The sequence below is a fragment of the Perca flavescens genome, chromosome 2 (genome assembly GCF_004354835.1).
Source record: "Perca flavescens isolate YP-PL-M2 chromosome 2, PFLA_1.0, whole genome shotgun sequence".
NCBI classification, from domain to species: domain Eukaryota; kingdom Metazoa; phylum Chordata; class Actinopteri; order Perciformes; family Percidae; genus Perca; species Perca flavescens.
The window spans coordinates 41,422,306-41,446,306 of record NC_041332.1 but is presented as its reverse complement, the minus strand read 5'-3'; the positions used below and the strand labels follow the sequence as shown (position 1 = coordinate 41,446,306).

At 41.2% G+C, this 24,001-nt stretch overlaps 1 protein-coding gene across 1 annotated transcript in view; it reads right to left on the bottom strand.

Moving 5' to 3' along the window:
- Positions 1 to 23,575, bottom strand: part of LOC114563123 (zinc finger protein 638) — a 38,128-nt gene extending 14,553 nt beyond the window's left edge. Inside the window, exons 1-14 of the mRNA XM_028589930.1 lie at positions 23,399 to 23,575; positions 22,872 to 23,070; positions 15,785 to 17,508; positions 12,357 to 12,418; positions 11,935 to 11,964; positions 10,228 to 10,427; positions 9,337 to 9,435; positions 8,702 to 8,901; positions 6,257 to 6,472; positions 5,645 to 5,743; positions 4,514 to 4,545; positions 4,349 to 4,395; positions 3,708 to 3,739; positions 3,351 to 3,470 (exon numbers count right to left, since the gene is read on the bottom strand). Of these exons, the coding sequence (XP_028445731.1) occupies positions 3,351 to 3,470; positions 3,708 to 3,739; positions 4,349 to 4,395; positions 4,514 to 4,545; positions 5,645 to 5,743; positions 6,257 to 6,472; positions 8,702 to 8,901; positions 9,337 to 9,435; positions 10,228 to 10,427; positions 11,935 to 11,964; positions 12,357 to 12,418; positions 15,785 to 17,131 (2,484 nt within the window). The 5' untranslated portion in view covers positions 17,132 to 17,508; positions 22,872 to 23,070; positions 23,399 to 23,575. The remainder of the gene's footprint in view (positions 1 to 3,350; positions 3,471 to 3,707; positions 3,740 to 4,348; positions 4,396 to 4,513; positions 4,546 to 5,644; positions 5,744 to 6,256; positions 6,473 to 8,701; positions 8,902 to 9,336; positions 9,436 to 10,227; positions 10,428 to 11,934; positions 11,965 to 12,356; positions 12,419 to 15,784; positions 17,509 to 22,871; positions 23,071 to 23,398) is intronic.
- Between the last annotated feature and the right edge of the window lie 426 nt (positions 23,576 to 24,001).

Sequence of the window (24,001 nt, the reverse complement as noted above, 5' to 3'; positions counted from 1 at the left end):
AGAATCAGGAACCTGTTGCTGGTTGCGGTGAACACGTGCCAATGTTTATCAACAGGAATGCATTTCCCGTCTTCGTTCGAGAAATCCAGATTCTCTGTGGAAGGTTCTACCATCCATTTGTGTCGGAACTGTCCCAGTTTAGGGCTGGGCGATATGGTTGAAAACTGTATCACGATATAAGTTTTTCATATCGGTCAAGCCTGATAATTGATATTTTTATGACCTATTTAAAATAAGGACCAGGAGAAAAATATATTAAATTTAAACATTTTAATTTTAAACTTAACCCTGCTCTGATTATAATCCCCTCAGTTATAAAAGCAGAAATGTCAACACAACCATGGAAAACACTAATAATTAAAATGTAAACAGGTCTAAAATCACAATGAACACTTAACAATTATCTCTTAACATTAAGGTGCAAAATTAAAGAATAAGTAAGAAATGCTTAATAAAGTGTCATAAAATAGTGCAAAGTCTTAGATAAATTTAAGAAACCTGAGAAGGAACTATTTTCTGCAGGTTTAGTGCTAGGTTGGTAACCTGGCTTCTGGACAGTGCTCAGCATGACTGCCTCCGTTATTTCTTTGTAGCGTTTAGTAAGGAGCTGATGCAGAGTACCTCTCCATGGCGGTCTGCTGCTTGTAGCGTTTAGTAAGGCGCTGATGCAGAGTACCTCTCCATGGCGATCTGCTGTTTGTGCCGTGTAGCAGCTGCAGATGTTGTTGGACGTTGATGGCGAATACGGCTGTGCTCCAAAGTGTGAGCGCGGCTAAAGTGGTAAAACAAGTTTATGGTATTACCAGTGTTGGTCTGACGACATTGGTCTGACTACGGTCAGACTTATAAAATCCCAAAAACTGCCATACTGACTTTTCCTGTTTTATCAACGATTTCCTTGCTCGCTGCGGCACTCACTTTCCACTCACGCCGGGTTCTGTTATTGAAGAACACGAGACAGCGATGTGGCGCAACCAAACATGATACTGTTACATGATTGGCTGTTAGAGTGTCACTCCCCACGTTGCTAGGTTGCCAGAGAGTGAGGGCCTTTGTTCATGCAACCAAACTTGATTCACAACCTCTGGTTTCTTCTGATGAAGAAAAACAAGTTATCAAACGTTTTATCGACCGCATTTTCTATTGATATTGATTATGTGTCTATCGCGATACATATCGTTAACGTTTTATCGCCCAGCCCTATCCCAGTTTCACGTGTGTGAAATACTGCCACATAGCCGGGTCACCAGTTGCACGCGGGTGAACCTTAGTTTTCTTGCGTCTGTCCCCCACTCGGCCATACTGGTAGATCTTGAAGGCTGATTCCTCTGGTGTCTGAGGGTCTGGGGTCGGCACATGGACAGGGGTATTTCTTGGTTCCATCGATATCTGGGAGTTTGGGATCGGTTAGATCGTTACTCACCGTTTTACCCACATACTGAACAAGGTCATCCACTTCTGCGTTCCCTACATGGACCTTGTCTGTGTGTCATATACGGCCCTATAGCCTATCCCCAGTGCAGAGGTCAGACAATCAAGCGCCTGAAAGTTTCCTTTCATACACACTGGTTTAGCCTGTATCACTGTGAGGTACTCCCTTCCTATCCAGACTACTATCTGTTGTTCATAGTCCGGTAGAGGCTCTCTCCTCATGTGCGAGTTGAGGCATTCTGAGGCAAGCACTTATGTGCCGCTATTTTGAGGGCATCCCTCTGGCCCCCTCAGCATGTGCACTACGGTCCTGTGCCCAGCTTCCCCGTCTCCAGTTCCGCTGGGTATCTCCCTTCCTTGGCTTCCTGAAGACGAGGAACCCCCAGATAGCCCTACTACCCTCTGAGGTCACTTGGGCTGTTCTGACTCAATCTGAACCACCCTGCGGTCTTCCTGGGGTCCCAGTCCGCTGGCTTGGGCTGTACCCGCCTGCGTCTCTGGAATTCCCTGGAAGGTACACGGTTACTGACCCTGCCGGACTGTACGACCGGGGCGCATGTCTGACGAAAGCGCATGTCTGACGAAAGGGTCCGGGTAGATAGGACCCGGGTCCACCAGGGCTCTAGCCTGGCTAAACCCTGACAAACTTCCGGCAAATTTGAGATTTGCTCTGCAGGTCAGTCTGGCGAAGAGCCCATTCAAACCCATTTCCAATGTCCTCAAAATTGAGGCACCAATCACAACCGCTGAGGCGAGCTTTACGCGACGAGGATAGCGCAGCGACGGTAAGCAGCTTTTTGTTTACATTCAACATGACGGCTACCGAAGCCGTGCTTCACCATGACCAGGGACTGACAGGTCAGTCTGACATATGCCGATTTTATACCGGTCAATGCTATAATTAACTGACAACATAAGTTATACGAGTTACAGTTCTCAAGGACGCACGCACACACGGACAGAGACACAGTCTCTTTTTCCTTCCACTCAACTTCTCCGCCGTGTGTGGCGTGTACCCGCTTGCGGTGTGAAGCGCGTGTCCGCGCTATTCTTGCACATGTAGGGAGCCCCGTGAATTAACCTGCAACATATCAGCTGTTTGGAAATTCTTCAGCGTGTGTGCAGAAGATAACAAGTTAGCAATATGAAACACCTGCAAGGAGAAAGTAGGGCGTGGAGGAGGGACCACACCAAAAACCAAAATCACATTTTTTTTGTTGGATGTGAAAAGAGTCACCCGTATCGTTGCTCCAATTGGTTGAATGACTATCCAATGAGCCCAGAGGCATTTGAGTGGCGTCCGTTGGTGACGCCCCTCTGGAAATGAACTGTCAATGAACCTTTCCCAGACCCACTCTCAGTTACAACTGAGAAGGGCCTGGTGTTAACCAGGCTACCAGGGCTCGCTCTATCATTCCCTTCTCGCTTTCAGAACAGCACACCACCCATTCGTACCTCCGGTACTCCTTCAGCATTCTGGCTAGAGCACTTACCCCAGCCTGCATCGGGTACTTGAATAACCCTGTGCCAAACAGAGTAATCACCCTGTAAGGGTGTCTAGTGAATGCTACACTATTACAGAGTATTCTGTAAAAGTAGATCTCATCCTCTGGGTCGTAGAATTATGACGCTAGCCTAGTCTGGTCTGACTTTGCGCTAAAGCAGCAGTGTACTACTTCCCCGTATGTTCTGTCGTGCTGTGCGCCTGATGTACCACGGTGTAAATAACTAAGTAAAGTACAGAAAATTCTACACTAGTTGTTACTACCCTACTGGTTTGTAGCCTTAACTTAAGAGAAAGACAATCTCACAAAAAATGTCCAGGTATTCAGGACTTGCATTAGCTTACTGCTGTCCAGTTGTTTGTCTTCTCCACGAAACAGTACAAGCTTCAGATGAAACAGTGTTTAAATACCAACCTTTCCGATTTGTGGTGCCTGGATGATGTCAGAGGGAGTTCCAAAGGGCTTGACTAGGTTGATGATATCATTCTCTGACCAGTCACTCTCAGGACAACCTGTGATCAACACCAAGCCCTTCTGTAGGAGACATTACATTGGGATGTAAAATGGAGTTTAATATGCCCGATTACTGATTTAATTACTAGTGACAAAGCTCAACATTAACCCAAACTGCAAATTTGATACAATAAATTAGCAAATTGGATGTCCAATTAATCACACATAAGCCCCAGGATTTGGTTGACAACACTCACCAGCCCGTTATACTGTACTAAGTTATTTATATTTTACAGAGTGCATGTATGCATCATGTACCTCATTATATGTCTTCTGGTCAGCATCCCCTCCTGCAAAGTTGGGGGGCAAAAGTGCAAAGAGAGCTACAATTAGTATGTTTTTAAAACCACAAGCACAAGCCATGACGACACAAACCTGTCTACATGTGCCTTAGCTACAGAAGTGGCACATGGAGCCACTAGCCTGTGGGCCCACCACTTGCAGGGATAGGCACTGGAATCTAGTGCACTGTGAGTTGGGTGGCAGGCAAAGGTGGGGGCCTAGGTGTTTTCACTTTGGCATCACAGACGTGGTAAACCCAACTTGTCGTCGACAAGGGTGAACTGGCAATGTTTGGCTCAAGATCCTGTCCGCAAGGTCTTAAATTGCCAGCTCCGGAATAATTTATTGTACATGCTGGGGGAGGTTGGGTACATGGAATCTGAGTGGGCTGTGCTCAAAACCTCCATTGTGGAGGCAGCTGCTTGAATTTGTAGTTGGAAGGTCGTCATAGCTGCAAGCTTTTTGCAATCATAATCTCATTACGTTTACCAGGTGACACCTCAGGGTTTGACTAATAGCTGCAACAATCATGCCCACCCCATAAGGTTCTCATGTAAAGCAAACGTTCACTGCTAGGATTCTCTCTCTCTCTCTCTCTCTCTCTCTCTGTTACTTGCCAGGGTCTTCCCCAGTAGCACCTTTGTCCTGTCCTGAAGTAGGGGTTCTGTGAAGACAGAAATATTAATAGGAGTGCAAAGCTGTTTTGAAATTGGCAGGGTGACTGCGTGGCATGTGGGGTTAAAAAAGTTAGGATGCTTGAGTGGATGAAAACTGCGACAAACCTGTTGTCAGAGGACGGTCCTGCTTCAGCTTTCTAAAACAGATGAATAAAAAAAGGTGTTAACTGAAAGGCATTTTGTAATTTTAAATTGTTTCTGAATTAGCATCTGCCCCTTCTTACACCTACTATCAACTGCTTTATATACACATATTAGGGCTGGGCGATAAATCGATTTTATCGATTAACTCGAATGTGTAGTTGACGTCGATTTGTTTAAATGAAAATTGATTTTCTCCTTAACATCCGCCGACGCTCCCCTCTGGGCTCCCGTAGCTCCGAACGGGCTCAGCCCTCCCCCCGCGCGTTTGCCACCTCTTAGAGATACACAAACAACATGGCAGCAACAGGGACTAACATTAATACATTTTCTTAACCAGTCGTTTTATTACTTACTTAACCGTAATCTCCGCCGAAATGACCGGCCGTTTGCGGTGCTCTGTCCCCGGCTGACAGTCACCTATTCTTGGATATCTGAACCACCAGCTACCGCTGACCTGAAGGAGAACCATGTGGGGCACCAGAGGCTGTGTTGAGGAACTCTGTTGCAGCTCAATACATCTACTAAATGCTGCTGATCCGACCGAGCTGTGACAGAGGTCTGTAGCGACGTAAACAACTAACAATCGCCGCTCTGTAGCACGGAGCTCTGCTTCGACGTTTGTTTTCATCGCTACGGAGGAGCTTGCTACATTCAAGAGACCCCGGGATGTTATCGTACGTTACTCAGCAACAGGTGAAAAAGTTAAAATTATTTGAACTTTTAGCGAGGAAAGAGAAGTAAATTACCTGTATATGTGAAAACAGCTTTATCTCACGCATCCGTTTTTTTGTTGAATATATGCCCCCCCCCCTAAATAACTGGTAGGGAAAACACTAATACATATAATTTATATTTCCACAAAATTGGCATGAATAATCATAATGGTATACATGCCCCATGAGTCAAAACAAAATAAAACTTGTTTTGAACTATTTCTTTGTCATGTGCAGATTGATTTTAAGTAGGGGGAGAAAAAAAAAATCGATTTAAAATCGATCTGCTTTTTAGAAGGGAGGTTCATGTTTTTTTTTAATGTATCAAAAAGATAACCGTAATGCCATCCATGCCACATGCATATTTTTCACATGGTACCTTGGCTTTTAAAGCAGTGATTTGTTGGTCTCTGATGGAGAGATTTGGAGAGTTAGCCAGAGCCTGGGCATCTTCAGCCTTCACCAAGCATACAGATGCCTGCAACAGGAGAGGATGACAAAGTTATAATGTGGGACCATGATGGCGTTCTGCAACACTGAACTAGGACATTTTCATAGTTAACATAGCCACAGCTAGTGTTTTTTAGGAATCATGAGTGATGGACTGCTATTCTAATGATTTGAAGGTCTTTCTTGTAAGCCGTATTTCTATTGAAAATGTAGATTTGAATAATGCTCCTGCTTGCATGTTATTTATTTTTGCTATAAAATAAGCAAGCAAACTGCAACAGTGACATAAAACGCATTAAAACGGATTCTAAACTTTAATTATTATTTGTACTATTGCTACATAACATCAGCATATTGGCTTTACGAATGAGCAAAACAACTTTTGAATTGTGTCAATTCAAAATTTTCTTATGTCCAGCTTACCTTTAATGCAATGCATTATTTTATTACACTTTAATTTTCTCATTTAAATTAAAATCTATCAAACCAAATAATTCCCTACAAAACTCATCAGTAATCAGTACATTACACTTAATAGCACCTTTTGTCCTTCACTGTTCTCGCTCTCTTCCTCGGAGCATGGCATGAGGACCACGTTGTTGATCTTGCCAAAGGACCCCACCAAGTCCGTAACTTCCTGCTCAGACGCATCTTTTGGAATGCCGGTCAGATAAACCAGGCGATCTGCAACAGACAAATCCTGGAAGACTGGAGTCACCATTTTTTTCTTCTTCTTGGCTGGTGGAAGCTTGGCAGACTAGGAACCAACAGCATAGATTTTAGGTTAGTTTTAGGAGAAATCCAGTTTGAGACCAAGCAAACCAAGATTTTACTACTTTCATCAAGTATTTAAATAATATGTACAATACAATTTGTAATGTTTCAGCTGCTAAGGGTCTCTCAACCAAAACAGTAACAAAAGACAGACTTTTTGATGACGTCGTGAGGTAGCATGGGATAATGGGAGTGGTTTTCTTCTTTGTTAAACCACCATTTCCAATGTAGATCCATCAGATGCTGTAGTACGGTTACGGAGTATAATTAATTTACATTGTATGATTTACGACTACTCTCTGAAGTATCATCTGGGGTTTCCTGTGTTCCCAAAAGTTAGAGCAACTAGACTAAAGGTCAAAGGTCATATGACACCATTGACAGGCGACCAAATGACAAGTCTTTGATTATAATTACATATTACTCTGGGTTTGAACATTGTTGGAAACATTTGAGATAACGTAAGTACACAAATCAACAAAATGTATAACAAGAGTATAGTTGTTTTTCGACATTTCAATGCAGAAATGTTACATATTATACCTTTTAACTGAATTTGTATCCACAATGCTAGCCTGACGTGGTCATACTCAGATTGTAGTCAGAATAGGAGTCTGATACTGCTCCATTGGGCTGTGATTATGGGGCATGTTTCAACCGAACCAGGAAAGAAAATGCCTCTGCCAGTCCCCCCATAAAAACGCAATTATGCGATCGCATAATTCAATGCATAATCAGCTAAAGTCTGCATATTTATGCGGGGGCCGCATTTTTTCAAATACGCCACATAAATTGCCGATTTCTGCGCTTGCATGATTTCATAATCCCCGCATTTTCGTGGTTAAAAAAAAAAAAAAAAAAAACAGAAAGTTGAAAAATGTTGCGTTTACTTCACACAAGAGCAGGAATTTTCCCCTGTTGCCATGGGAACGTTATGAGAGGATGTAATTACGCGATGTGAACATCATCAAAAAGCAGGGTGTTGGGGGAATCACTTTTTTTTCCCTCTTTTTCATCAAACCGCAGTTTTTGCAAGTTTCCGCAATTTCAGCGCATAAAATTGCATAAATGTCCCGCATATTCCATTGCATTTTTTAAGAAAACGTGCCGCATAATCAAGGATTTTTTGCCCGCAACAAATCACAAAAAAACTCTGCATTTTTCTGGAAGGACTGCTCTGTAGCTATACCCACACCGGAGCTGTTTTCCCAGCTTGCCGTTCTCCATTGATTTGTATTGCATGAAGGCGCCTCCTTAGCAATTCCATCTGCTAGCAAACAACAGAAAAATGCCTAAAAGCTGCTGTGTGGTGATATTCACTACCAACAATGTAAAGAACCCCTAACTTAAGTTTTCATAAGCTGCCGATCCAAAAAACTGAGCTTTTATGAAGAGAACAGTGGATACAGACATGAGAAGTCAGCCAGATTACCCTAATGATATGCCAGACGTTACATGTATTAGCTTAACTTTGAGAAATAGTTAGCCTAAAACATTTGGATATTTAACTTGGTAACAAAAAGCTTGCTGCAAATGTTACGTTTGGCATATCGTAGGTTAGTGTCAGGATCCCACAGTTTTTGCTCACGTCTGTACCTACCTATGTCTAAAAAAAAAAACCATGCGCTTTTTGGTTCAACAGTTTATAAATACTTAAGTAAGGGGTTGTTTACAATGCTGGTAGTGCATCCCACCACACAGCAGCTTTTAGGCACTTTTCTGTTTGACAGAATTGACGATGAGGCACCTTCATGCGATACAGGAGAGCGGAGAGTTGTTTTCCCAACGGTGGGCGTGGCATTCCAAATAGGACACAATGCTCTCTGCCTCTACAGTCAGAGCAGAGAACTCAGCATCTTCATATTAGGAATGGTCCAATGATAGTTTGATAGGAGTCAATCAATATTTGACTTTCACCAACAGATTTCAATTAGTTATTTAACTGCCGCTAAATCAACATAGTGGATTAAAGACACACTAGCAGGTGGTTATGTGGTTGTGTAAATTTTTGCGATGCTCACGCAACACATTTAGGTGCAAAACTGCTTGTCTAGATAGAACATGAAACATTTACTATTGTTGCCACACACACCAAGGTTCTGAATATTCACACGTCAAAAGATTATCAAAATCTGTATGATCTACCCTTCATTCTCTTTGGAACTGTAAAAGACAACAACTGTAAAATTGCATTTTGGTCCAAAACACCCACTTTGTCAGCAGCCTTGGCAATTCCAATCTTAGTCGTCTTTGTTCCAGGCTTCTTCCCGCTCTTGACCATTTTGGCAGAGGACTGTAATGGTCCATGTTTGAAAGTATGACCCGCCTTAGAGGAGGATGGATGTCTTCTGATGTCAGTGGAGAACTTGGTTGAATCATATGGACGCTTAACACCACTGCGAGAAGACCCCCCTGTAGACACGTCATGAATCAGAGGGAGGAGGACAGGGGAGCAAAATAAAATTGTGATGACATTTTCAAAAATAGAATTTAATTAAATTTAGTCAATTTACAAATATACAAAAAACAGAAAAATCAATTAAATCCTTGCTTTTTTGGTTATTTATAGCCCTTGTGTGTCATTATGAAAAGTTCTAATTGACCCTGGCTTCTTCAAATTTGGGCTTATACAATTTTTATGAAACCATGATCGGTTGTTTACTTCTGCAATCTAATAAAATGGGATTCTCCATGTCACACATACCTGCAACATCCATGGTTTAATTACGACTGGGGACCTTTGTCGCATGTCAAGCCACTTGCTTTTTTTTTGTTCTACACTATAAGCTCTCAAACTCAAAATGCCAACAAATAATCTTGAAATAAAAATCAAACACACTGACTAACCTGATGATTCCCTGTCCCTCCCTTCAGGCCAATGCTCTCTGAGGGCCACGGAGGTTAGATGTGAGCGAGGGGGACTGTGGTCCAGCCGATGGCTGTGTTCTTAGGAAAGCAAATAAAGATGGGTTATACTAGAGTAGACATATTTTTTCTGATCAAAGTCATCTAATACCAAGTGCAATGCAATATTTCCTACATAATAAAGCACAGTAGTCACTTACCCTACTGTAAGCCTGTATCAAAATAAGTAATGCCATTCAAATTTAGCTATGCTTGAGAACTAAATAATTCTGTATTAAAAAGGTGCAGTAAGGGATTCTGCGCAAAAATTGGTGATATTTGAACTCAACAGCCAAACAAATACAACACACTAATGGGAATAAACTGGATTTTTTTTTTTTTTTTTTATATTGCTTGTTAGAATATGGTTAGTCTATAACAGGGAACTTAAATGTAGTTGAGAAAAAAAAAAACTGATTTAATGCAACTTCAGTTGAATGTCCACCCTATATTCGCAGTTATCAGTTGTTGTTTTTTTTCACTTAATACCCAGCATGAAGAAAGTACTGAAGCACGTTAAAGTATTAAATAAGTGTTTATTTGTATGTACCATTCCACTATTTACTGGTCACAATGTGCATTGGGAAACATCACTGACACAATGACACATTGTTTCCATCCGATGTACCTCCAGTACCAAGGCTTTCAATAAATGTTGGATTGGTAATTTAATGGATTGTTAATTCATTACAAATAATAAAGCCAATATCAAGGAAGTCGGCCAATAGGATCCTAAATAAGGCCTGTTTAAGACCGCGCCCCCATGTCATGTCCTTAAGCTTTACATTTTCATACTTTGTACATATTGTGCCTACTCTCTAGCATGTGGTCTACCTGTGTAGTGTTGGTGGCGAGGTTGATGATGAGAAGAGTAAGGCCCCGTGGAAAGCCTATGGGGGTGGGGGCGACCCACCCTGTGTTTGCCGTGAGGAGGACTTGGGGTAGGAGAACAAGAGAGGGATCGAGATGCAGAATGGGATGGAGAGTGATCCTTGGGATCCCACAGAGCACGGCTGCCGTATCGTCCACTCCGACTAGATAAAAAATAATCATTAACAAGACAAGTAGTAGTTCAAAGGCCCTGCATTTGCATAGATCAGTGGCCCTGTTCACACCTGTCATTAACATGCGTCTTTGGGGATACGATCACAAATGGACAGCTCTAACTACGTCAGTATACACAAAATGAGTCTCCGCATGAGTCTTGAGTGACCACTTGGGATCGGATAATACTTATCCGATCTATGTGCAAAAAAAACGCACATCTTTTCCGTTTGCATAGATATCCTACATATTTTGATGAAAAATTGTTTGTTGTTGTGTGTGTATACGTTTAGTTGTTACTGTCCCATATATCATTAGGTATTACAGAAACGTCAGCAATTCAATTTTATTTATATTATCAAATCATAAAAAGGGTTATCTCAAGACACTTTACAGATAGAGTAGGTCTAGACATACGATCTATAATTTACAAAGACCTAATCATTCCAATAATTCCCCCCAAGAGTAAGCATTTAGTGCAACAGTGGCGAGGAAAAACTCCCTTTTAGGGGGAAAACTTGAGTGGTGTGGAAAAACTTTTAGGCAGAAACCTCGGACAGACCCAGGCCCTTAGCGGTCGGGCATCTGCCGGTGCCGGTTGGGTGTATGATGAACAGTGGCGATTATAGTACACATGGGAACCTCTGTCACTGCCACCTTTGCGGCACAAAGAACTTCATTGATGACAGATCTGTGCAGCGCAGCGGAAGAAAAACACCGACCCATCACCGACAGCGATTTCTGTGACATGAGAAATACTTTTAAAAATAAAAATAAAAAAAACACGGCTAAAATACACAGAGCTACAAATGGCTCAGACGTCACGGACAAACCAAGGACTACATAGTTACGCTTACGCAGGAGAACGTCAGTTGAGTAGGCGGTCCATCAATGTGGCCGTGTGAGACACAAACCATCCCCTAATTGAATGCGAGTGGTCAGATCTCAATGCGTCCTTAATGTGTCTTGGGTGCATTCACACATTTACTTAGAGCTGTCCACTTGTGATCGGATCACCGCTTGTTGATACCAGTGTTTTGTTTTTCGTTTTGTGCTGCCTGAGCAACATGGCTGGTTAAGATTTCAGGATTCTAAATCTCACAAACAACTGTTTAAAACTGTTGTAAATACAACGTGTTGTGTATTTAATTGCCCATATTCAGAAATAAGAAGCACACCTTGAAACAAAGCGGTCATTGACTATTAGGTACAGACTATTAGGTAGCAAGCAAATTGTGTTGAAACAGAAATAAAAAATATTATTCACATCATTTTGTTATTGATATTGCCTATTCTAAAACATGGACATTAACTATACTTTCACATTCTATGAAGCCTGAAGTTTTACACATTTTATTCAAATGGATAACCAACAAAACAATAAGATCTGTGTCAGATTGGCTGTATATGCACAGTCAAGTTATTTGAAATTTGTGAGACCTGCCAACTGACAGGACTGACTCCCACTGGCTGCTAGTCACTGCGAGTCCAACTGACCTTGGTAGATTTGGTTTCCAGTCAGGGTACCTTCAGAGACGCACATAAAAACATCGGTTAGAATGTCAATTAACATTTAATACTCCTAAATTTAAAAAAAAGAATTATTAAATGCAATTGCATGTATCAATACAAAGCTGTAGTGTTTAAAATCTGCAATTTGTAGTGCCACTGTTGAGCTGTCCAGCTGTGATCAGATCACTCAGGACAGATTTTAAAACCAGGTCTCAAAAGGGGCATACGTTTTATTGTTTAAAACAAATTGCTTAATGCACATTATTTTTCCTCATATTTGACACTTTCTTGACTATTAATAACTAAATGCAGAATGGTTACCTAAGTAACTATGACAAAATACTGAAGATATACTGGAGATGCAAGGCTTTAGCAGGAAAAAAAAAAAAAAAAAAAAAAGTCCTCACTTGTTGCGCAGGTCTCTGCAGGCAGCAGTGTGGTTGACTGTGTTAATATGGTCAACCCAGTCCTGTAGAAAAACGACAAATGGGAGAGGAAGATATCACAATCGGACACGAATGGAATCAATCCTCATAGGTAGATTCACATGTAGGATGATAAACAAAACTAGCAAAAACTAAACAAAGTCATTTATCTACAGTGAAAGGCTTAAGTATCGAGACAAAAACTCAAATGGATCTTTGTTTCCTGGGGTCAGTTTTTAACACTGTTTGAAAACCCTGAACTAAAAGTTGAGGCCCAGTTATGCCATGTAATGCCATATTCATGTCCACATTATGTTACAACTGCTAGCAGAAAAACAAAAAAAAATACACTGCTTAGACTTGCTTTGAATATCGGATTAATCAGGTCCTGGCTAGAAATAGAAAACCATTAACACACTATATATCAAGGGCAGAAACTAAATAAAAAACTATATTTTTCTAGACTTCTTGTTGCTAGTGCTATTCAGTTAACTTACTAAGTTATGTTCCAAGACCTAACGAGGACAAACCATTTATTAAACCACTATCTGCTCATCGACCAATCTGTTGCCTGTGCTTTATGGAATTCCTGTCACAGCCTGTGGCGTACTTCCCCATGTTCAACAAGTCTACAAAATAGGGCTGGGCGATAAGTCGATTTCATCAATTAACTCGAATGTGTATTTAACGTAGACTTTTTTTAAATGAAAATCAGTTTTCTCCGCCTACTCTCACCTCTGGGCTCCCGTAGTTCTGAATGGGCAGCCCTCCCCCATTTGGCGTTTGCCATAGAGATACACAAACAACATGGAAACGGCAGGGTCTAATGTTTGTTCTTTTCTTAACTAGTCGTTTCATTACTTTCTTAACCTTAATCTCTGCCAAAATGACCGGCAGCTCACAGTGATCTGTACCCGGCTCACAGTCACCTATTCTCAGAGAACTGAACTACCGCTGACCTGACGGAGCACCATGCAGAGCAGCGGAGCTGGTGTTGAGGAGCTCTGTTGTGGCTCAACACATCTACTAAATGCCGCTGATACAACTGAGCTGTGGCAGAGGTCTGTAGAGGGCCACCCCTCCAAAAACAATGGTAGGGGAAACACTCAAACCAATATATATTTCTACAAAATTGGCATGAATAATCATAATGGTATACATGCCCCATGTGTATGTGCATGAGTCAAAACAAAATAAAGTTAAAACTTGTTTTTAACAATTACTTTGTCCACCTGCAGATTGATTTTAAGTAGGTGGGAAATAAATGATGACTATTTAAAATCGTAAATCAAATTGTTTGTGAAACAAAATCAGGGATCTTTTTTTTTTGCCCAGCCCTACTACAAACATTAAAATAAACCAATAGGTTTACAGTTTGACACCTAACAACCATATAGAACCTTACGGTCATTGTTGAAAAAGACCACTTCACTGCTAGATCATACATGCAATTGATTGATGATAAGGGACTATTTATTCATCAGGCTACAGGCCGCTTTTGTCCAAATATACGCTTGGCATATTTGAGAAATTTAGACAGTCACATTTAACTACAAAAAAATACTGTTAGAACACTAAAGCATAGTACAAGTCATTTTAAAAACAGTTATTCCTACTTATAGTCAAATACAACACCATTTGAGAACATGAGCAACTCCATTCCAAAGCACTAGATTTTCTCAGAGAACAAAGGAATAGGAAGAAATATTTCTATTATGCTTTGATCAGTTCATACCAACTTTTTAGTATTAGCCATTTTTTTTAAAACAAAATGAAAATGTATATATACATAATTGTATCTTGTAGACATTTTCCCTGACCATTTATAGATATGAAAACATGTAGCTAAAGTATAAAAGTTCATATTTACAGTAACTTTTTAAATTGAACTTTCCCTTATAACATAACCTGAATTATTGAACAGTACACCCCTAAAATGCCATGTGAAACATGTCTCAATGACAATTTGATTTATTTCATGATTTTCCAGGAATAAAATGGATGGTTTGTTTCTTTATTGTACATTTCCTTTGCACTGTAAAGAGGCCTGGTACTTCACAAAATGTCATAATGCTGGATTTAATTATTTATTTAATAAGCAAAACAGCCAAAGTACTTTTCTTCTCTGCATATACCCCTCTCGTGGTTATGTGAAAAAGTTCAATAGACTTGCAAATGAAACTTCTAGATGAGAAACTGTAGCATTTGAAAAAGTAGTTCAAAGTTGTAGCTTTTAATACTTGTGGCTATACCTGTAAAAGTAGCATAGTGCTTCGAAACATGTTTTGTGGCTCAAAAAAAAAAAAAAAAAAAAAAAAAAAAAGGAAGGGCACTCCCGACCTTTTTGGGACACCTTGAAAAATATACTAAAGTTTCTGTCATCATGGGTAATGAAACCTCCAATCCATGTGAAGCATCATGGCCCATTGTTGGTGAGATGAGGCAAAAATATGGATTGAACTGCTTGAGAAGTCGGTCTTTAAATTCTTATACTGCACTGTACATTTTATTCTTGTCTTTAATGTTTTTAAATTGTTTAATTGTTTTCTAACTGCTCTTTAATGTTTTATGTAAAGCATTTTGAATTGCCCTGTTGCTGAAATGTGCTATACAAATAAAGCTGCCTTGCCTAAAGTCTTGTTTTACTTCACCAGACAGTTGTCTTTTCACAAATATCTTCTGAGGGGAATTTAGAAGCCTGGTTCATCTGCTCACTACCATTTCTGTCAGTAACTAAAGTCAAAACATCAACCATCAGCTGTAAGCACCGTCCAGCAGAGAGCCACAAAAGTTGCCGTTGTTTTTTTTAAATGCAGATATTGTATAGTCTCTTTTTATTATGCAAAAACTGTTTAAGTGATAGTATTAGTCGGTCTTATTGTCAGTTAACAATTAACATACCTAATAACTAACAGATAGCAGCTGCTAGGACAAAACAAAAAACGATATTTGACACAATTGGCTCATTGACGATGGGTGGAAGAAAAAAAAAAAAAAAAAAAAAAAAAAAAACTTGATCGGGGCATCTCTAGCTTTTAGCCATGATGTTGGTTTTTTTGGCCTGATTAGGTGTCTAGTACCAAAAGTTATTTTTCTGTTATGGTCCACACGGAGTTATTACAATGTGTCGTACAAATATCTGGCTTGAAGCTTTCAAAAGGAAACTACAGTATGCTCGCATAGTTAATATTCATTTTTTTTTTTAAAAATGGGTTTTGCTGGCTAGAAGCTAGCTGGATCATATAGGTCTACTTATTTCACAGGAAATTGCAAACCATTCAAAACACTACTTGAAGGACATCAGAATCACTCATCTCGACAACTGCCTGTTGAAGAAAGGCTGCAGAATAAAACTAAACATGTGAATGTACTCCTTTCAGACATTGGTACGAGGGCATGTTGGCACTCACCTTTTCCTCATCACACTGTATGTGGCACAGGGAGCAGGTATGGGGATACACCTTTGGAGACACAGCTGAGAAATCACTTATCATGGTGGGGGTAGGTAACTTCTTGCTGCTGCGTGGTTTTGAGCCAGACGAAGAGGAGAGAGACCGCCGCAAGGAAGCATTGTTCTTGGTTTCAGATGAGGGCCTAGGTATGGGTCCTTCACGCCTGTAGTCTCGGTCTAGATTACGAGATTTGGATGATGGAAATTCTCTCCCAGGTGACCGACTGCACTTGCGATGGTCGCTACTGGTCCTGCGATAGTCCCGGTCTCCGTGCTTGCTTGATTCACTATGTTCCAAACGAATCTGCCGCCTTTCAACTTTATCCAATTTTGGAGCTGATGAGGACGAGGATGGGTACATTTTAACTGTCCTATCACTGGACAGCGGCTCTCTTTTGAAAGTCTCTCTGGTACCACTCTCGTCCTTTGCCCGACTGGCATGACCATAGTCAATGACTTTACCTGCCGTCTGTGTAACAGTGAGAAGGCTGGGCACTTCTGGTGTGCGTGAACGGGCCAACGGTGAAGAGCGGGAAGGAGGCAGTGACATATCATGGCTACGTGAGAACGAAGATGAGGAAGCAACAGTTTTCTGGTTGCCTGACTTGTTGATCTGGATGTCACGGAGTATGAATGGTAAAGTGTCTGGCGTTAGCTGATCATCAGGGTAGTGACTCAGCACTTCTAAGTCCTCATTTGAAAGTCCAAAGCTAGCCAAGATGCTCCCTGCACTCTCTGGTGTGTACAAAGCCTGACCATCCCCCCCGCCACCATGGGGGTGCCGGGATTGGGATGTTGCTGAGTCACTTCCGGGGGAAGTCCAGTTTTGGATGCTTGTTCCAGCGTGGCTGCTCGGTGGCTGCTGTTGAGGGCCCTGGTGTCGTTGGGACTGGTGGCTAGCACTGGGTAGAGGATTGGCAAACAGTTTAGCTGGAGGTTGGTAGTTTGACCAGTCTACTCCTTGCTGGTGGCCAGGCTGATTATCAGAGGTGGGTGTTATCAAGTTAGAGCCGTAGCTTCCATGTTGACTGATCCCAGAACCTGAGCCTTGGTTCTGGTGTTGGTTCGGTCGGTTCGTATGGTCGATGAGACGGTGATCCATGTCCCTAGCACCCCGGATAGCCAGGGCGGACTCTAGCTCATCAGGGAGCTGGGTGGGACGAGGAAACTGGAAAACCATCGCCTGCGACAGCACATTAGAGGGAGAAGGATTCTGATGTTGATTTGGAGGGGGCTGATGATGAGGAGGCCTGGGCCCATTAGAGAAGGGCTGTGGCCCTTGTTGCTGGGAGTGGTGGTGGTACATGGTAGCAGACAGTTTGTTGTGTGTGTGTGTATCTGTACGTTTTTCAGTTTGTGTCCACGTTAAACCCAGCAGCTGACACCTGCTGTCTATTGAGAAGACTTAGGAGAGCCAGGTGAGTAGGTAATGCCACTGCAAATTCGTTGTTGTTGTTGTGAAATTGGTTGCCAACAGTTATGGTCACTAGAGTAGCAAGCTGCTGAAGAGCAATCTGCGCCCGAGTTTCAATCTGAGCCAATCGGAGAGCTGTCACAGCAGCAGCAACAGGTCCAAATATGAAATGGGTCCCTCTGGTGCTGCTGGCAACGGAGACGGTTGCACTGGGCTCCAAATGAAGGGTAGGAGCAAGGTGCAAATTACTGTCGGTGTGCACAGCGAGGCTGTGAGGTGGAAAGCAGAGATATACTATTACAGATGAACAAGCTTTAATTTCTCATTTCAAAAGTAGCTTTGAGTCTTTTTTTTTAAATAATAAGTTGGCTCAATCCTCATTTTGTTTGTAGTTTCCTTCCTTTAAAAATGTGTCAACCACTAAGAAATCGCTTCAAGATCTCCTTCCTGTAGTCCCCCTGGGCTTTTCTTTCAGGACGGGAAAGCAAAGTAACATTATGCAACACTGAATCAACAAACACCATGAAAAAGAAAAATGCAAAATATGGATTTAACCTATTGGGACACTACAAAGAACCCTAAAGCTCTTGGCCTCAAAGAAAAAGGGAAAAAGATATAATCCTGCTTCCGAAAAAACACTTGCTAGCCTGCAATGCATGTTCAACATTACAATACAGTGGACTTTGTCCACACATGGCAGCTTCTTTGCCAAAATGTTCACAGCAGAACAAAATATTTCTACAAAATGTAGTGCAGTTTTTCCCTGAATATTTCCTGCAGGTAACATTACAGCATTGCAATGCTACCAATTCTAAAATCACACTCACCATGTCCTGGAAAATGTAAATTTTTCTTTGCATAACGCTAGTAAGAGTGGTGAGCACTTACAAAAACATCTTTAACAACATGTAGGCCTGTTTGACATACTTAATATGTCTTGCAAGACCAAAAGTAAGAAAGCAAGTCCACTGAAGCTAGGGTGACAATGTACACTATTTGCACAAATCTTTGGTCACAGACTATCATTAGACATGACAATTCATCTGATCTAAATATTTAGCTTGTTTTTGGTATAATTACCCATAAATATACCAAAACATAATTTGGTGTGCACCGTGCACAATCAATTTGTTTCAGTCCTTGAGGACAGGTTTCCTTTTAACAGACCAAGCAGAGCAACCTTTGACCAAATATTAGCTTTTCAGAAGAAAAAGCGAGTTTGCATGCTGGGCATGGGCAAACTATACCAGTGACAAATAGATAATTTTATTTCTAATCAGCTCACCAGATGTTGTTTAAGGTTAAGCTAAACGGTCAAAGTAAAGCAAAGCAGCATTTAAGTGACGAAGATATCACATTCATTTTATTTCTAATCAGCTCACCAGATGTTTAAAAGGTCCCATGACATGGTGCTCTTTGGATGCTTTTATATAGGCCTTAGTGGTCCCTTAATACTGTATCTGAAGTCTCTTTTATATAGACCTTAGTGGTCCCCTAATACTGTACCTGAAGTCTCTTTTATATAGACCTTAGTGGTCCCCTAATACTGTACCTGAAGTCTCTTTTATATAGACCTTAGTGGTCCCCTAATACTGTACCTGAAGTCTCTTTTATATAGACCTTAGTGGTCCCCTAATACTGTATCTGAAGTCTTTTATATAGACCTTAGTGGTCCCCTAATACTGTACCTGAAGTCTCTTTTATATAGACCTTAGTGGTCCCCTAATACTGTACCTGAAGTCTCTTTTATATAGACCTTAGTGGTCCCCTAATACTGTACCTGAAGTCTCTTTTATATAGACCTTAGTGCTCCCCTAATACTGTACCTGAAGTCTCTTTTATATAGACCTTAGTGGTCCCCTAATACTGTAGCTGAAGTCTCTTTCCCGAAATTCAGCTTTGGTGCAGAACTACAGCCACTAGAGCCAGTCCCACAATGAGCTTTCCTTAGGATGTTCCATTTCTGTGTCTGTAGCTATTGAGGAGGAGAGAGGGGGGGGCAAGGTGGAGGGTGGGGGTGTGGCCTTGACCAACTGCCACTTTTCTCGTTTGAAAGCCATGATGTCTCTCTCTCATGGGTGGGCCAAATTCTCTGGGCAGGCAAAGCAGAGAAAGGGGAGGTAACCTTGCTTGTTATGACCTCATAACAAGCAGATTCCAAAACGACTCATTCACTCACGCTTTCATTTTCTCAAAAGGCAGAGCAGGATACCCAGGGCTTGGTTTACACCTATCACCATTTCTAGTCACTGGGGGACCATAGGCAGGCTGGGGGAACTCATATTAATGTTAAAAAACCTCATAAAGTGAAATTGTCATGCCATGGGACCTTTAAGGTTAAGCTAAACGGTCAAAGTAACGTAAAGCAGTATTTAAGTGATAGATATCACATTCATTTTATTTCTAATCAGCTCACCAGATGTTGTTTAAGGTTAAGCTAAAAGGTCAAAACCAAAGCAGCATTTAGCCTAAGTGAAAAGGATATCACATGCAGGTTGACATAATTCCCAATACAAAAAAAAAAAAAAAAAAAAAAAAGGAGGGCAAAAGTGTACAAGTGGATAACATGATGCAAAAATATCTTCTGTGATTTGACAGTATTTATATAAAAAAAAAAAAGCCTGGATACATAAAACAATATGTCCGGAATATCGTTATGTCTGACAATTTCTCCAAAAGGGTCGTAGCAGTTTGTTTAGAATACCTTTACAGCTACTTCACATACATTTCACTAATGTTGAGTAACATTAGCTGCACAGAAAATTCCCCAAATAGAAAGTTCCCACATAATTGTGTATTTCAACAGAAAAAAAAAGCAGTTGAAGCAACAACATCCAAGCCTCAGCATCTCTTCTTGTTATAAAAACTAAAGTGCTGACTTCTCACACTGCTTAAATTCATCGGTTGAATAAATGCAACCATTTCATCCATCTGCACGTTTTCGACAGAGAGATATGTGCATTAGTGGTCTGGATGTGCAGACAGGTATATACAGTGGGGGAAATAAGTATTTGACCCCTTGCTGATTTTGCAGGTTTGCCCACTTACAAAGAATGCAAAAATCTACAATTTTAATCATATGTACATTCTAACAGTGAAAAACAGAATCCCAAAGAAAATTCCAGAAAATCACATCATATGAATTTATTAAAATTGATAACCATCTGATGAGGAAAAACAAGTATTTGACCCCCTGGACAAACAGCAAGTATTCTGGCTCCTACAAGCCAGTTAGTCTTTCTTTAAGACACAGCCCCAATCCGAACCAATTATCTACATCAAATACACCTGCCTCACCTCGTTACCTGTATAAAAGACACCTGTCAACACCCAAACAACCAGCATCCAACATCCCCACCATGGGCAAGACCAAAGAGCTTTCTACGGACATCAGGGACAAGATTGTTGATCTGCACAAGGCTGGGATGGGCTACAAGAGAATCGGAAAGCAACTTGGAGAGAAAAGATCAACTGTCGGTGCAGTTATCAGGAAATGGAAGAAGCACCACACCACCGCCAACCTCCCTCGGTCTGGGCCTCCACACAAGATCTTGCCTCGTGGGGTGTACCTGATCATGCGAACGGTGAGGAATCATCCCAAAACCACAAGGGGGGAACTGATGAATCAACTGAAGGCAGCTGGGACCACAGTTACAAAAAGAAACGGTTGGTAACACACTACGCCGTCATGGATTGAAATCCTGCAGCGCACGCAAGGTCCCCCTGCTCAAGAAGAAACATGTACAGGCCCGCATGAAGTTCGCCATTCACCACCTGGACGACTCAGAAGAGGCCTGGAAGAAGGTGATGTGGTCAGATGAGACCAAAATAGAACTTTTTGGCCTCAACTCAACTCGTCGTGTTTGGAGGCAAAGAACACCGAGTACAACCCAAAGAACACCATCCCCACCGTCAAGCATGGTGGTGGCAACATCATGCTTTGGGGGTGCTTTTCAGCCAAGGGGACGGGACAACTCCATCGTATTGAGGGGAGGATGGGCGGGGCCATGTATCGTGGAATTCTGGACCGACATCTCCTTCCCTCAGTGAGAGAGCTGAAGATGGGTCGAGGATGGGTGTTTCAGCACGACAACGACCCTAAGCACACCGCCAAAGCAACAAAAGAGTGGCTGAAGAAGAAGCACATCAAGGTTCTGGAGTGGCCTAGCCAGTCTCCAGACCTGAATCCGATTGAAAATCTTTGGAGGGAGCTTAAAATTCGAGTTGCCAGGCGACAACCTCGGAACCTGAATGATTTGGAGGCTGTCTGCAGGGAGGAGTGGGCCAACATCCCTGCCGAAATGTGCACAAACCTTGTCACCAACTATAAAAACCGTTTGACATCTGTGCTGGCCAATAATGGCTTTTCTACAAAATATTAACATGCTGTTTGTCCAGGGGGTCAAATACTTGTTTTTCCTCATCAGATGGTTATCAATTTTAATAAATTCATATGATGTGATTTTCTGGAATTTTCTTTGGGATTCTGTCTTTCACTGTTAGAATGTACATATGATTAAAATTGTAGATTTTTGCATTCTTTGTAAGTGGGCAAACCTGCAAAATCAGCAAGGGGTCAAATACTTATTTCCCCCACTGTATTCAGAGGATTGTAAACATTCTCGTACAACTCAGACCGTTATACAGACGAACCTTGCTAATATTTAGATACACTCCGTTAAAAATCAATCAGACAGCTACAGCGGAGTCCTCACGAAGACCAAGAAAGTGGATCACATCACTCAAGTTCTGAGGTATTTACAGTGGCTTCCTGTCCCTCGAAAAATTGATTTCAAAATACTTCTGTTGGTTTATAAAGCACTAAACGGTTTAGGGCAAAAATACATTTCTGATCTGCTGCTACATTATGAACCACCCAGACCTCTCAGGTCGTCTGGGACAGGTCTGCTTGTTGTCCCCAGAGTCAGAACTAAACAGGTAGAAGCAGCTTTCAGTTTTTAATGTTCCACATATCTGAAACAAACTCCCAGAAAACTGCAGGTCCGCCGCAACTCCCAGCTCTTTTAATTCAAGGCTGGAGACCTCTTTATAATGTTGCCTTTCTTTAAAGAATTGTTTATTACTTATAACTGCAATGTACAGTTTTCTCGTATTATATCAGTTTTTATATTTTTAATTGTTTTGAACTGCTCTTTAATTTTTTATGAAAAGCACTTTGAATTGCCCTGTTGCTGAAACGTGCTATACAAATAAAGCTGCCTCGCCTTGCTTTTAGTACTGCGTGCATGTCGCGTAGAATTGCCTGCACAGCTAAGGCACCAGTGTTTCTGAACCACAAACACCCGTGTAATATTTGGATTAAAATTCACACAGACCGGGTCACTGCACACTTAATACATATATACGCAACTGTTAATAGTATGACAAAATAAACGCCGTATTTCTTCGGACAAATCATAATGAAAACCGGAGAATAAACGACCACCCTACGTAGAACCACATAGCAGCCATTTTGGGTGTTTTTACTAGCGTTATCTAGCTAGCTAGCTAGCCATAGATATAGCTAGCTAGCTAGTAAACGTTAGCTACCGAGAGGAAAGCATATCAACACTTCCGTTACATTTAATGACCACTTGTGCCATTTTCGAGTGCATAACACATTCATAAATACCTTTCACAATGAGTCGAAGTGTGCCTTTGCTGTTACCGGGAAGTCTTGATTCCTTTTCAGACCGTTGTCATTACTGTCTATGGTTCCGCCATCAGGAAACAACATCTTCTTCTTCCTTCGGTTTTATGGCGGTTGGTAACAAACTTGAATGGCTCATTGGCGCCACCAGCTGGACTGGGGTGTGGTACTGGAGTCTAACCTTTCCAAGTATGATTCAAAAATAAAATAAAACAAACAAACAAAACCAAAAAGAAAACTAAATTCTTTTAATTAGTCCTGTATTCCTCAGGAAGCTTAATACATATTTAAAACATATTTCACCTGAGCTTCTTTGTAGAATTTCCTCTAAGTTTAACCTTAACTGTTTTCCTTGCAATTATGAGATTAATCTTTGTCTTTCTTCCTGATATTTAGGACAGTGTAGAATAACATGCTCTATAGACGCTGGACTACCACAGAATACACAGTTGCCATCTGCATGCTTCTTCATTATTAACAAAGTATTATTTAATATTGTGTATCCATACCTCATTCTTGAAAATACATCCTCCTCCTACTCCTCCTTGCTTCTGTTCATATTTCTGCTCTTTCCCACTTTATTCTGGATATTTGAGAACTATCTTCCAGTCTGCCCATTGTCCCATAATGTTTGCCATTTACCCTTAACTATGTTTTTATCATAGACAGTTAAAGATGGACCAACAGATCCCGTTGCTCTGGACGGAAACCAGTGAAGGATATTAGAAGCATTTTTCGGGTGATGGCTGAGCGTTACTGCGCAGCTGCAAACTGAGTTTGAAGACGTAGATGTGACGTGAGCAACCTGTTTGAAAGTTGTCTTCTGTTAGCTGTGCCAAGAGAAATCTCAATCATTCCCAATCTTGCAGAGACGGAGAGCGTAGGTATAAGGAGATAACATAGGCACAGGAGTGATTCTCTGAGATGGGTGCCTTTTGGGTCATACCTTTTTTTTTTTTTTTATACCTTAAATAGTTATATTTCTGATCATTTCATGTGATAGTGGATTAGTCAAACATTTAAGAAAATACATTTTCCCACCTCAGGCATGAAATTCTAATCGATATTGAGTGTTTTTTCTTACTGAAAGTTGTTTTGGAGTTCAACCCCAT